The sequence below is a fragment of the Brassica rapa genome, chromosome A03, assembly GCF_000309985.2.
Source record: "Brassica rapa cultivar Chiifu-401-42 chromosome A03, CAAS_Brap_v3.01, whole genome shotgun sequence".
NCBI classification, from domain to species: Eukaryota; Viridiplantae; Streptophyta; class Magnoliopsida; order Brassicales; family Brassicaceae; genus Brassica; species Brassica rapa.
In genome coordinates this window covers 23,114,655-23,128,808 of record NC_024797.2, presented here as the reverse complement: position 1 = coordinate 23,128,808, position 14,154 = coordinate 23,114,655, and the positions used below count along the sequence as shown (strand labels likewise).

At 40.3% G+C, this 14,154-nt stretch overlaps 3 protein-coding genes across 4 annotated transcripts; all 3 read left to right on the top strand.

The window, feature by feature from the left end:
* Window positions 1-516: 516 nt before the first annotated feature.
* Window positions 517-3,034, top strand: LOC103860729 (ERBB-3 BINDING PROTEIN 1). 2 transcript variants are annotated; one of them, XM_033288891.1, is made up of 9 exons: window positions 517-777; window positions 862-946; window positions 1,028-1,177; window positions 1,269-1,422; window positions 1,853-2,068; window positions 2,151-2,287; window positions 2,371-2,462; window positions 2,550-2,726; window positions 2,797-3,034. In XM_033288891.1, the coding sequence occupies exons 1-9, from the start codon at window positions 684-686 to the stop codon at window positions 2,865-2,867; spliced, it is 1,176 nt and encodes a 391-aa protein (XP_033144782.1). In that variant the 5' UTR covers window positions 517-683; the 3' UTR covers window positions 2,868-3,034. The 2 variants fall into 2 exon arrangements, with proteins under 2 accessions (XP_033144782.1, XP_009136636.2); XM_009138388.3 differs by having other exon boundaries at window positions 2,800-3,031.
* Window positions 3,035-3,451: 417 nt separating this feature from the next.
* Window positions 3,452-5,403, top strand: LOC103860728 (BAG family molecular chaperone regulator 4). The gene is made up of 4 exons (XM_018657074.2): window positions 3,452-3,827; window positions 4,241-4,500; window positions 4,590-4,736; window positions 5,078-5,403. The coding sequence occupies exons 1-4, from the start codon at window positions 3,650-3,652 to the stop codon at window positions 5,153-5,155; spliced, it is 663 nt and encodes a 220-aa protein (XP_018512590.1). The 5' UTR covers window positions 3,452-3,649; the 3' UTR covers window positions 5,156-5,403.
* Window positions 5,404-10,454: 5,051 nt separating this feature from the next.
* LOC103860727 (ethylene-overproduction protein 1) lies at window positions 10,455-13,930 on the top strand. Its single transcript, XM_009138386.3, has 4 exons — window positions 10,455-12,412; window positions 12,493-12,784; window positions 12,862-13,171; window positions 13,243-13,930. The coding sequence occupies exons 1-4, from the start codon at window positions 10,455-10,457 to the stop codon at window positions 13,473-13,475; spliced, it is 2,793 nt and encodes a 930-aa protein (XP_009136634.2). The 3' UTR covers window positions 13,476-13,930.
* The last annotated feature ends 224 nt before the right edge of the window (window positions 13,931-14,154 follow it).

The following is a 14,154-nucleotide window of genomic DNA, read 5'->3' as shown; positions in this document are numbered from 1 at the left end:
AACTTAAAACTGCCTCTGGATGTAATTCTTTCTTTCATTATATGGTCATTTACATCCTAGAGTTTATGGTTCCAAATGTAGAGGTTCTAAGCTACTCATGAGAGACGATAATCTAAGCGAGGGGATGAGTTACAAGCAGGGTTGGTTTTGAGAGTTTGGAGATCCTATACTATTTAGTAAATATTTTAAAATTTAGGGAACTTAATTTTTTTTTTTACAAATTTAAAGGCTAATTACATATAAATTTTGAAATTAGACGTTTGAGAAGAATGTTTTATTAGGCTTGGTCTAAGACCGGTTATGGTTACATGTTAGCTGCCACCAAAGCACCAAATAAGAGGTATATATACTCCATTAGTAGGTGTTTCAAAAAAAAAAATATATATACTCCATTAGTAAATGTCTATTTGATTGCAGGATATATCTTATTAGTAAACAGTGATCGTCCGGCCCATTAAGGAGCAAAAAGAACAACACGTGGCCACCATTAGAAACGTAGCAGAAACAAAACAGACGAATCCAATCCGAAACGGTGCCGCTTAACATTGAGGACACATGCGAAAGCCCTAGTACCTTTATTTGAGCTAAACACTCCGTCTCACTCCTCACCATTTCACCCCAAATCATTCCTCATCCTTAAACCCTAAACACATCGCTTCGAATCTTCGAGAGCTTTGTCAGAGATGAGTTCCGACGACGAGAGAGACGAGAAGGAGCTGGATCTCACCTCTCCTGAAGTCGTCACAAAGTACAAGAGCGCCGCTGAGATCGTCAACAGTAACGCTCTCTCTCTCTCTCTCTCTCTCGCTCTATCTTTAAAGGGTCTGTGTGTTTATTGATTCTGGGGGTTTGGAATTGCAGAGGCGTTGCAGGTTGTTTTGGCTGAATGCAAGCCAGGAGCTAAGATTGTCGATATCTGCGAGAAAGGAGACGCCTTTATCAAAGAGTCAGTATCATTTACTCTCTCATTTGCTCTTTGTCAAGCTCCCATTGCTCATTTGTTTTTTTTTTTAATTTTGATATAAAGGCAAACAGGGAACATGTACAAGAATGCAAAGAAGAAGATTGATCGAGGCGTCGCTTTTCCCACGTGCGTTTCTGTGAACAACGTCGTTGGTCATTTCTCACCTCTTGCTGGTGATGAGTCAGTGTTGGAAGAGGGTGACATGGTCAAAATGTAATGACTCTTTTTTTTCTTGAAGAAGAAATGGGGTTTTGTCTGCATTAGTTGTAGTCTGATGCTGTTTTGCCTTTTTTGTCTGTTGCAGTGATATGGGATGTCATATTGATGGGTTCATTGCTCTTGTTGGTCACACGCATGTTCTTCAAGAAGGACCCGTTACTGGACGCAAAGCTGATGTTATTGCTGCTGCGAATACCGCCGCTGAAGTTGCTTTGAGACTCGTACGTCCTGGGAAGAAGGTAACCACTTGCTTTTATGGTGGTGTTCTTACATGATTGTTTTTGGTTTTTGAATGGCTGATTAAGTTTTGCAAACCCCAGATGATGAATAATTACTGTTGGCTATGGATTTTTATCCATATGATGTTTTTTTGTCATAGTTACTCTGATGGGAACTTTTGATTTTAACTGACTGTTAGTGATATTGGTTTTACTGATTCTGGCTAAGTTTCTCGTTTGTATTTCCCCAAGGATGAATATTCACTAACAATGCTATGGATTCACATTCAAATGAGGCTTCTTTTTTTCTTGTCATAGTTACTCTTATATGGAGATGATAGATTAAGATACTATAGTTTATTGCTAGAAATTTTGTGGTTTCCCTTTTAAACCGACAATGTATGTACTACCGTCAAGACAATTGATAGACCTTTTTTTTTCTTTGTGGCAGAACCATGCTGTCACTGAAGCTATTCAGAAGGTGTCTGAAGCGTACGACTGCAAAATTGTGGAAGGGGTTATTTCCCACCAGATGAAACAGAACGTGATAGATGGAAGCAAGAGTTTCCTAAGTGTATCCACTCCAGAAACGAGGGTTGATGATGCTGAGTTTGAAGAGAATGAAGTCTATGCAATCGATATTGTGGCAAGCACTGGTGATGGCAAGGTAATTTCTTGTTCTCATCTTGATTACCATTGCCGTTGCTTTTATAATTGCCACTGTTCTCATTATTTATTCGAATTTGCAGCCTAAGCTATTAGACGAGAAGCAAACAACTATTTACCGGAAAGATGAGAGTATTCACTATCAGTTGAAGATGAAGGCCTCCAGATCCTTAATAAGCGAGGTTAAAGAGAACTTCCCCCACATGCCATTCACTTCAAGGTGACATTCGTACATGCTTAACCACTTGATATATATTTCAAATACTATTATATATCAACTACTAAATTTCCCTGAGAGTACAGGTCGCTGGAGGAGAAAAGGGCACGTCTTGGACTTGTGGAGTGTGTGAACCATGGTCATTTGCAACCATATCCTGTTCTTTACGAGAAGCCTGGTAAGGATGATGAAAGGTTCTTTGATCTATTTTTAGATGAATCATGACAATGGGACTCTCTCATGTTTGTATGTGTTTTTTCAACAGGTGATTTTGTTGCCCAGATTAAATTCACAGTTTTGCTGATGCCAAATGGATCGGATAAGATCACTTCACATACACTTCAGGAGCTGCAACCTACGAAGACCATTGATGACCCTGAGATCAAAGGATGGTTAGCCTTGGGTATCAAAAAGAAGAAGGGTGGTGGAAAGAAGAAGAAAGGTATGAACTTAAATTTGCAGATTTTGAGTGTTGAGAAGAAAACATATATAATTCCTCATGAATGTTTTTGCAGCCAAGAATGCAGGAGAGGCCTCAACGGAGGCTGAGCCAATGGAAGCAAGTAGCAATGCTGAAGCATGAGATCTTTCTTTTTTTTTTTTCTCTTAAAGAATTTTTGAAACTTCAGTTCTTATGTATGTTTGAGTTTAAGAGTTTCTTAGATAAAAAGAACAGAAAAGAAGTACTTATCAAAATGTCTCCTTTTGCACAAGTCATTTTCTAAATGTTCAACACTGATTGGCGTAGCTCATGCACCTGAATGCAATTCTAGAGGAAATAACATCATCAGGTGCGATTCGGCAGTACAATGGGGACAAAGCACCACCCATTATTTACACTCACTTGCTACTACTCTTCACTAAACTATGTTACTGTAACCCAGTTTTCATGCGATGGAATATATTTAAAAAACTTTGGAGTATCCAAAACAAATGTGATCATAATAAACAACTTCCATTTTCTTTGAACAAGTAAAATATAGAATTGAGAAGTAATTATAAACTGTTACGGTGTTTTGTAATCTAGTCCTATACACATATTTCATCTGTGGGCATAGCGAGACAAATACATACATATAAAAATCATTTAAAACTGAGTAACCTACTTTCAATATATATCATATGTTCATTTGTGTCTCGAAGATAATCGTGTTCACTCATTTTTTACCCCAACAGTTTGTTTTTTTAGGTTCCAAGGTCCTTAAAAATTCTAATTACGGAAAAGGAAAGAAGGGTTGAAAAGGCGCCGTCTACTCTGGAGAAATTTGTATTAAGACATGAGGAGGTGAGTCTTCCGGAGAGACTGCGAAAACCCTAATTTCGTTCGTGCGCGAAAGGGGTTTTTGGTTCTATCTTCAGACAACGATGATGCACCACTCAACCGACGATTCGGAACCTGATGGTGCTATGCCCGTCCAACAAAGAGACGACTCTGCCTCCTCCTCCGACTCTGCTTCCGCCGTTTCTAATCACACCATCACTATCACCGTTTACCATGGCTCCTCCGACCACCATCTCCATGTTCCTCAGCACGCCACTTTCGGTATTAAAAAAAACACACACTCAGTTTTGTGTTCCGACTCTTTTCTCTCTATGTTTCAAAAACAACTTTGTAAAAACCATTTGAGTAATCGAAAACTGATTCATTACACAACTTAACTCTTACATACTTATTAGAGAAGTAGAACAACTACTACAAAGTACTAACCATTCTCATTCAGCCTTTGCTTGATTACTATATTATTGCATAACTCTACAATTGATTTTACGACAACAACTTATTTACTTACGATCCCAGTTTTCCCTTAGTTAGTTTGAGGGCAAAATTGCATTATTAGTGAACAGTAGACATTTTCTTGTAGATTCATTATAGACGAGCTTACCGAAATTCCTATTTTTTTGAGCTGTGTTAATTTTTGTAAAGGTTGATTCTTTAAGCTCAAATGTGTTCAACAGGGGATGTAAAGAAAGCCCTTGTTCTGGAAACTGGGTTGGAGGCTACTGATCTGAAGATCTTGTTCAGGGGAGATGAGAAAGATGACGCTGAGCAGTTGCAAGCTGCTGGTGTTACGGAAGGCTCTGTAGTTGTCCTTGTGGATGAGCCTAATAAGGGAGTTGACCATGTTGAACCGCCTCCTGTGATGACCGAAGAGATTGCAAAGGCTATTGCTGCTGTTCTAGCAGTCTCTGGAGAGGTCGATGAGCTCTCGGATAGGGTGAGTTTTCTTTTTTTTTTTTATAACTGCATCTTTTCGGTTGTTCTATCGTGCTTAAGGTTTAAGCTGGTTTTGTTTTTGAAATAAAGGTTGGTGCTTTAGAGGCTGCTGTCGATGGAGGGACGATAGTTGCGGTGAAGGAGTTTGACATGACTGCTGAGCTGCTCATGAGGCAGTTGCTCAAATTGGATGGCATCAAGGCAGATGGGGAAGCTAGACTACAGCGAAAGGCAGAGGTTAGTTTTCGTCTGTCTGCAGCATAAACTATGTTTAAACAATGAGCGGTGAAAGATATGCATCTGGTACTTGTGTCATGTGTGTTATGAAGGGCTTTGTGATGAGTTTGCAATGATCTAGATTCAGACTCTTGTAAATATACATTTGGATTCCATTTGTAGTTCCTGTTTAGTTAGTCGTAAATATAGAGATTTTGGTTTTGATACATTTCAGATTTCTTGAGATTTGAGACGTTCATGCTGTGCTCCACTGAATCACTTGAGATATTACTTCTTTCTATATATTCATTGTGAAATGAGCATCTATATATAGATTTGATTGAGGGGTTTGTGTTTCGCAGGTACGTAGGGTTCAAAAGTTGCAGGAGGATGTGGATACGTTGAAGGCAAGATGTTACAGAGCCAAGCCGCAGCTGTAAGCACTGAGTGGGATTCATTCTGAAACGGTGTTGGAGAGCTTGAACCTTCCTCCGCCAGCTTATGTAAACCCAAGATTGGGAGAAATTTTACTGACATTTTTATTATTCTGTTACGTTACAAAAAAAATATTGCTTCTTTTTGTTATTGTTAAATGAGGAAATGACCAGAAAAATATGGGTTGTATCCTGGAATTTGTATGATTTTTTTAGTATCTCAATCTGAATAGCAATACATTTTTTTTATGTATAGATGATCCGGTACGGTCCTATCTTCGCCCAAATGAATTGGGTTAACCCATTTGAATATGATGGACCGTTTGATCAAATGAATGGGCCTATGGATGTTGAGTATCCAAACAGACAATCAAACAACACATTAGTTTGTTATCTAAATTCTTTTTCTTTTTTCTTTTTTTTTGTTATCTAAATTCATCTCTTATTGTAGCGTAAGTGTGAAATAGAAGGTGGGACATAGAGAAATAGACAAGTGAATTTTGGTGGGTAATGTAGTACGATCCGTGCTTTTTTTGGATAACAGTTCCATTCTTTACACAAACGACATTCTTAGCTGTCTCACCCACATGACCTGATTGTTGTTTCATTCTCATCTCAATTATGTTCCATATATATTTATAATATTCTTATGCCATCACACAAACTAATCACCAGCAATAGAGTCCAAGATTTAATTACAACTACTTCCTTAAGCATATAGATATAACAATTAGCAGTAAAACGTGTTGACATGACTTCTCCGCTCAATGTGGGTGCCATCAGCTATTTGCCTGTTATGTTACAGCACATTTAATCATTCTTTGTTCTCGCCATTTGTTATGTTCTGTCATAAAATATTTTATTCAAAAATACTCTTACGATATTTGCTACATTTTGTAATACTATCAGTTTTGAGGAATATACAGCAAATTATATAGTTTTGTTTTATGGATACCCACACCGGTATGTGATAACGACGAATCTCTGCAGAAATTTTGTGGAAGATTCTGACAGATTTATGGTGGTTCCTTTTCCGAATTTAATAATGGTCTGACCGACTAGCAGACAAGAATTATAATGGTCGAAGAATGAAAAAATTATACAAGAGATTGTGGTTTTAACAGATTTTAACAGATAACTGATTTAGTGATTTTTATATTTATATGACAAAGAGAAAAACCATGCCAGGTGTAACTATTACGATTATCTTATGCAACTAAATATAAAACTTGCTAATTTTATAAAAATATAAGGCAAAACATCACTGAAAACATCACTGAAAATATTGATTAAAAATAAATGTGTTGCTAAAAGATCATTAGTCGTTACTAAAGTTAAAATATTGTGAGTCCAATGCTCATTCGTCATATAATTTGTAACGAGTAAGCTAAGATTTTTTTTTGTCAACAAGTAAGCTAAGATTTATCTTCAACTTTTTGGATTTGTAAAAAAGTGCGGCGAAATCTAAGAAATAAAGAAAACTACAGTTGATGATAACGTATTTTCTTGGAAACTGAAGTATATTCCAAAACTAAGATATTTTGTGTGGTAATTTTTTTGTGATACGCTACCAGTTTTAAAATTTTTTACAATTGGAGAGATTGTTTGTGATACACGGTGTAGTATGTGTGGACCAGAAGAGGAATCAAGTACTCTTCGAGTGTCCTCCAGCTTTATAAACAAGGACACTTTCTAGGATTCTTTCTTCTCCAGCGATCTTTCCATCGTTGTCCATTTTCACAAATATAAATGATCTATTATGGAGACTACCAAAATAATTTTTTTTAATTATTATCTATGGATATTATAATATATTTGGAAGATTAGAAATAACAAGATTTATTCAAACAAAAATGGCAATCCACATGAGATATTGCAAATGACCGATGTGGAAAGTAAGATATGGATGGAGGCACAGTTAACCGTGAATGTTCCTGTGGAGAATTCCTATAGTGGGAATAGGCCAGGGCATTAAAACCGAACCCGATCAACCGAACGGGTTCGGATCTTGAAAAATAACCGAATGATCACATAATTTTGGTATAATGGGTTATGGGTCGGGTCGGGTAAATAGCACCAAACCGATCGGGTAAATGGGTACCCGAGCATCAAGCTACCTAGGTATAGGATTTCATTGTTTCCCCTTTCTGATTTCATTTGATCCTGTTAAAATTTTCAGAGAATTTCACCATAACTTCCTAAAGATCGAGATTTCCCTATATCATGATCCTCTTTCCTAAACATATCCTCTCCGATTTCTATTCCAATCAGTTGTGCGATTTGCAAGCCCTAGAATCTCCTTTCTTATATAAGTTACGCTCTCACCGAGGTACAAAACACCAAAACTCCTCTCCTCCTTCGACGAAATCACTAAGAGGTGAGATACTCTTCCTCCTCTTCTCTGCAATCGAGTAATGGCTAGATGTTGTGGGGTTTCTGGGTCATTCGGGTTTGTCGGGTTTGTCGGGTTCATATTCAGCTTTTTTTTTATGAACAGAATGACGTCTTATGTTCTTAATTCATAGACTTAGGTGATGTTCATGTTTAGTGATGGTTTTTTCTATGAATTTTTGTACTGAAACTGAGAGTTTGAGACAAACCCGTAAGTGTTATGTATAATTCTTGTCTACTTGAATTAAGATTGTTTTTAGTTTCACTTATGACAAAAGCATAATGTATATTTGTTTATCGTCTGCAATTGTTTCATTTTCCTATAAACAGTGACGTTTTATTTATGTTGACTCTTGCTTAAAGATGATTGTTTTGTTCATGTGTATGTGATGATGTTGATGTTTCGTTTTTTTTTTCATGTTCCAAAACATCTTTGAGAGCTGTTTATGTGATAGCTTATTTTGTTTAATCTGGCTATTGTTTGTCACTTCTTAGCAGATGAATTCATCGGCATCTAAGAACACACGAAACAGTGGAGCTGAGAATCAAGATGGAGATGAATACGAGAACTATGAAACACCAGATAGGTGTGGATACTTTGTATTTTCCTAATAGAGTCTGCAAGTGTTTTACTTTGTATTGTCCTTTTAAGCGTTACATTGTTTGTAAATGGTCCATGAAATAAAACGCAGGTGTATGGGACCTTCGGGTGAAATGAGAACTTTCAGGTATTATGAGAAATAGGGATACCCGAAACCCGGTTTAGAACCTAACCCGAAAATTAAATGGGTTCAACCGGGTTTAGGATGTGTTCTCAAACCCGACCCGAACCCGACAAAACCCGAACCGAGACCGACCTGAATTTTTATAAAAACCGAATGGGACTGTTTTTTGTAAACCCGAAAGACCGAAACCCGATTATAACCGATCCGAACCCGAATGGTCACCCGATTGCCCATGCCTAAGTGGGAGTTTACAACAATCTGCGGCCCTAGCCCTGGAAGTTTCTAGAGTTTGTTATATTGACGGAGCTTGGAAAGAGGAAGACATATTTACGGGATAAGGGTGGTTTTGCAGAAAGAGTGGCTCGACTGATGTCATGATGGGGGCAATAAATCTTCGTAGAAGTCTGTCACCTTTGCATGCTAAGTTTGAAGCACTAATTTGGACAATGGAATGTATGAAGACCCTCCAAGTTTCTGACGTAGTGTTTGCGACGGATTGTTCTCAGTTGGTGAAGATGGTGTCGACACATGATGAATGGCATGCTTTCTCTGCATACATAGAAGAATTCAACCGCAATAAGACTTTCTTCCCTCACTTTCGGATCAGACATATCCTTAGAGCACAAAATACCTTGGCGGACAAGCTTGCACGCGGTGCGAGAAGTTCTCCTTCAGCTTTGCTTTATGTCGATTCAATCCCACCGGTTTGGCTTGCTAGACTGCTTGGAGTTTCTAGTTAGTTTTTTAGTTGATGTTGTCAAAAAAAAATGATAACGTCTTTAACTCTTTTTTTTCGTCTAGTTTTATTTATAAGAGTTGATGCCTAAAGGGCAAAGCCAAAAACACAGGGGTCCAAAAGCCCAACCATAAAACCAAACCAATTTACAAAAGCTCAGAACGAAAAAAGATTCGGCCCAAACTTTGACCTCCTTTTCCACCACGTGTGGGATCGCGCAAGAACGAGGAAACACGTGGCAAAGGTCTGGACACCTCCCCCTCTCCACTGGAACCGCTAAACGACCCTCATCCGGAATCACACCGAAAACTTGAGGCCCACCGTCTTTACCGACAAACAAATCTTCACCAGAGAGAAACCAAATCACTTTAACACCGGAATCACTGGGACTTTAACTAGAGCCACCGAAACCGCCTCCAACGACTGTATTAGAGGTTTAATGGAATCAGCCTTTTCAAACTGTATGCCTGAGCGACAGAGAGTTTCAACCGAATGTAATCGAGATCTCATCCAAGCTCAGGTTCACAATCACCATAACGAACCCAGCACTCCCGAGGAAACCAAACAACACCAACCCGATCATCTGATACTTTAGCCAGCCACCCCCATCGAAGACGTACGGCTCTGGAGCTTTACTGGATCCCGAAAGACAACTTGCAACTCCATCAGAGTTACAACGCATGATACAAACGTCGGATAGTTCCGCTAAAAGGAGCGCGAACTACCAGAAACAAAGTCGGCTACATACCATCAAAAAGACTACCGTATACCAGAGACGATACCCATTGTTTGAAAAAAGAACCACTGTGATTCTCTTATCTCTCAAAGAGAGAAAGAGAGTCTACCATTCCCTCGTTTACATCACTGATAACGTCTTTAACTTATAGATGAAGAGGATAATTAGAGTTTAAACTAATAAAATGGAGATAAACTAATCAATTACTTTCAAAAAAGCTAACAAGAGGACAAAAAACTAAAAAGGCAAAAAAGCGAAAAACATTCGAATAAAAAAAAGATGCCACAAATACACATAAATTAAAGAGCAATCTAATTAAATTTTTACATTATTATTAGAAACGAATTAAAGGGTAAGAAAAAAAAACAAAAAACCAAAACAGAGAGCGGTCGAACGGAGGAAGAATCTTCCTCTTTCTCTCTATCTATTTTTACGGAAAGATTCGTAAATTAGTGGCAACAAAGAATAAACGAACCTGAGAGAAGACACTGCCAAAAAAAAAAACAATCTCTGCGAAGACGACGACGTAGAAGAAGAAGGATAAGCAAGCAAGCGCGAGCTTCGTTAAACTTTTTTCAAATTTCGTGACGAAAGATCACATTTTTATAACCATTTCGTTACTTTTGACCGAAACCCACATCTCAGATCTTCGTAACCCGTTGACATGAATCCGAAAGCCTATCCATTTCGATCTGGGTTTCCGCTCAATTGAAAGAGATGCATCACAACCCATTCACCACGATGCGAAGTTTAAAACTTGCCGAAGGTTGTAAAGGCACGCAAGTCTACGCTCTCAACCCTCCGCCTGGAGGAGGAGTCGGTGACAAGCTTCTCCAGCATCTTCAAGACCACCTCCGCGTAAACTCAATCCGATCCAAATCAAGCCGCACGTACCACCAATCCTCCCTCCTCCTCCCTTACGGCCTCCCCGTCACCGACCTCCTCGAGCCTCAGATCGATCCTTCCTTAAAATTCCCCGACTTGGTGGAGAAGATGGCGGAGGTCTACCGCCGCGTCGCCGCCTCCACGAATCTCGAGAGATCCGGAGCCTTTTTAGAGCAATGCGCCGTCTTCCGAGGCTTGTCCGATCCGAAGCTTTTCCGGCGGAGTCTCCGGTCATCGAGGCAGCACGCTGTTGACGTCCACGCGAAGGTCGTGTTGTCTTCGTGGCTTAGGTTCGAGAGGAGGGAGGACGAGTTGATAGGAACCTGCTCTATGGATTGCTGCGGGAGAAATTTAGAATGTCCGAAGGCGAGTCTTGTCCCCGGGTATGACCCGGTAACCGTTTACGATCCGTGTCGATGCTCCGGATCAAACGGTGTTGCTGAATGTTCGACTTCTGATGAAGCGTTTGCGTTTGCGTTTGAGTATGATATGTCCTTTTGTATAGGCGACGAGGAGGTTCGTTGCGTGCGTTACAAGATAGCTTCCTTGTCTAGACCTTTCGAGGCTATGCTGTACGGAGGGTTTAGAGAAACGAAGCTTGGGACGATCAGCTTCACGCAGAACGGAGTCTCTGTGGAAGGGATGAGAGCTGCGGAGGTGTTCAGCAGGACGAAGAGGCTAGATGAGTTTCCTCCTAACGTTGTCTTGGAGCTGCTCAAGCTGGCGAATAGGTTCTGCTGCGATGAGTTGAAGTCTTGTTGCGATACGCATTTGGCGCGTCTCGTTAGTACTCTTGACGAGGCGATGGTGTTGATTGAGTATGGATTAGAAGAGTCTGCGTACCTTCTCGTGGCGGCTTGTCTCCAGGTTTTCCTAAGGGAGCTGCCGAGCTCTATGCATAACCCTAACGTTATAAAGATCTTCTGCAGCGTTGAGGGAAGGGAGAGGTTGGCGTCTCTCGGCCACGCTTCTTTTGCGTTGTACTTCTTCTTAAGCCAGATTGCTATGGAAGACGATACGAAGTCCAACACGACCGTGATGATATTGGAGCGTTTGGTCGAATGCGCGGTGGAGAGTTGGGAGAAGCAGCTCGCCTACCACCAGCTAGGCGTTGTGATGCTTGAGAGGAAAGAGTATAAAGACGCTCAGAGAGCGTTCAACACAGCGGTCGAGGCAGGTCATCTTTACTCCCTCGTGGGGGTAGCTAGGTCTAAGTTCAAGCGTGATCACAGATACTCTGCTTACAAGATCATCAACTCGCTGATCTCGGATCACAAGGCGGCTACCGGGTGGATGCACCAGGAGAGGTCCTTGTACTGCAGCGGTAAAGAGAAGCTGCTTGATTTGGATACAGCAACCGAGTTAGACCCGACTCTGACGTTCCCTTACAAGTTTAGAGCAGTGGCGTTGGTGGAGGAGAATCAGTTTAACGCTGCCATCTCGGAGCTGAACAAGGTTCTTGGATTCAAGGCCTCTCCTGACTGTCTGGAGATGAGGGCGTGGGTTTCTATAGGCAAGGAGGATTACGAGGGTGCTTTGAAAGATATCCGCGCGCTTCTGACCTTGGAGCCCAACTTTATGATGTTTAACGGTAAGATCCATGGTGATCATATGGTGGAGCTGCTCCGTCCTCTGGCTCATCAGAGAAGCCAAGCTGATTGCTGGATGCAGCTGTTTGATCACTGGTCTTCTGTGGATGATATTGGATCTCTAGCAGTTGTTCATGATATGCTTGCACATGATCCTGGGAATAGTCTTTTGCGGTTCAGACAGTCTCTTCTTCTGCTACGGTATAACCTCTCTCATCAACGCTTCTCAGTGAACTCTTTATTTTATTTTAACGAGGTGATTGGTTTTCATTACTTGACAGGCTAAATTGTCAAAAGGCAGCGATGCGGAGTCTAAGGCTGGCTAGAAACCATTCAAAGTTGAAGCATGAGAGACTTGTGTATGAAGGATGGATACTGTATGATACTGGCCACCGTGAAGAAGCCTTGGCTAAAGCTGAGGAGTCTATTTCGATTCAAAGATCTTTCGAAGTGTTTTTTCTCAAAGCTTACGCCCTCGCAGACTCTACGCTCGACCCCAAGTCCTCGGAGTACGTTATCCAGCTTCTTGAAGAAGCACTTCGTTGCCCCTCTGATGCTCTCCGTAAGGGACAAGTAAGTATTAAAAAAATTGTTGATTACTCGAAGGTGGTCGCAGAGTTTTTTATTTGGTGCGTTTTTGCTTCTTGCAGGCTTTGAACAACCTGGGGAGCGTATATGTGGACTGTGATAAGCTGGATCTTGCAGCTGATTGCTACACGAACGCGCTCAACATCAAGCACACACGAGCGCACCAAGGCCTTGCTCGTGTTTATCATCTGAAAAATCAGCGTAAAGCTGCTTATGATGAGATGACAAAGCTGATAGAGAAGGCTCAGAACAATGCGTCGGCGTACGAGAAGCGTTCTGAGTATTGTGACCGCGAAATGGCACAAAGCGACCTTAGCCTGGCTACAGAGCTAGACCCTCTCCGTACTTATCCTTACAGATACAGAGCTGCAGGTACCGCTAATTACAAAAGCTAGAATGATATGATGATGGTTTTGTTTTATACTTGAAGTCTTGGTTTGCAGTTCTTATGGACGACCATAAAGAAAATGAAGCTATAGAGGAGCTTTCGAAGGCGATATCATTTAAACCAGATCTGCAGCTGTTGCATCTACGGGCAGCGTTTTATGATTCCATGGGAGAGGGAGCATCTGCTATCAAAGATTGTGAAGCAGCATTGTGTATTGATCCAAGTCATGCTGATACACTCGATCTCTACCACAAAGCTCGTGAAACAAATGCTACCGACCAAAAGTAGAACAAGACTACCATTTTGTTTGGTGGGCAAGTCTCTTCTCTTCTTACCTCCTGGTATGCTTCTACACTGTTTCATATCCTTAACAACAAGGTTTGGCTTGAGTGAACAGAGAAGAATAAGATGAAGATGAAGCATAGCCATGTAAATAGAAACTCTTATAAACTATATTTTTCTTTAATTTTGGTTATTGGGGGGGAGGTGGGGATACTATAGCAGAGCAAAGAGTGTTTCTTGCTGCTAAAGGTAATACGTTTTCTTGACCTAAAAGGGGAAACCAGAAAGAAGAACTTTACCTCTGGTGAAACTGGACTTCTTCTACTGTCCTATTTCTACATGTATTATTGTTTCTTTCTTTTTTTTTTCCTTTACTGGAATTATGTAATTGTATCTGTAACTTTCTCCACTTTTAGATGCTTCTTGTATTGATTCTCAAAGCATCCAGGGATGTTTTTTTATCCTCGTGAAACAAGAAAACAAAGATACTATTCATTTACATTTCCAACATCTTGGGTTAAGCTATTCTTTTGGTTTTATTATTATTATTAATTTTTTTTTTTTTACAACCACATGGTTTGAGAGTTAACCTTTTCTGCTTATCTATTTCTCAACTATGGCGAGCACAGAGAGAAGCGAAGACATATCGTCAAGCTACATAATAGAGCAGTTTCTGCCGGATGTA

Excerpts from the sequence above, each read along its gene's own strand:
- LOC103860729 (XM_033288891.1), top strand. The coding sequence starts at position 684 with ATGAGTTCCGACGACGAGAGAGACGAGAAGGAGCTGGATCTCACCTCT. Across the intron at positions 947-1,027 it reads GGAGACGCCTTTATCAAAGA|GCAAACAGGGAACATGTACA; the intron begins GTCAGTATCATT and ends TTTGATATAAAG. Across the intron at positions 2,727-2,796 it reads TGGTGGAAAGAAGAAGAAAG|CAGCCAAGAATGCAGGAGAG; the intron begins GTATGAACTTAA and ends TGAATGTTTTTG.
- LOC103860728 (XM_018657074.2), top strand. The coding sequence starts at position 3,650 with ATGATGCACCACTCAACCGACGATTCGGAACCTGATGGTGCTATGCCC. Across the intron at positions 3,828-4,240 it reads TCCTCAGCACGCCACTTTCG|GGGATGTAAAGAAAGCCCTT; the intron begins GTATTAAAAAAA and ends TGTGTTCAACAG. Across the intron at positions 4,737-5,077 it reads GACTACAGCGAAAGGCAGAG|GTACGTAGGGTTCAAAAGTT; the intron begins GTTAGTTTTCGT and ends TGTGTTTCGCAG.
- LOC103860727 (XM_009138386.3), top strand. The coding sequence starts at position 10,455 with ATGCATCACAACCCATTCACCACGATGCGAAGTTTAAAACTTGCCGAA. Across the intron at positions 12,413-12,492 it reads CAGTCTCTTCTTCTGCTACG|GCTAAATTGTCAAAAGGCAG; the intron begins GTATAACCTCTC and ends ATTACTTGACAG. Across the intron at positions 13,172-13,242 it reads TTACAGATACAGAGCTGCAG|TTCTTATGGACGACCATAAA; the intron begins GTACCGCTAATT and ends CTTGGTTTGCAG.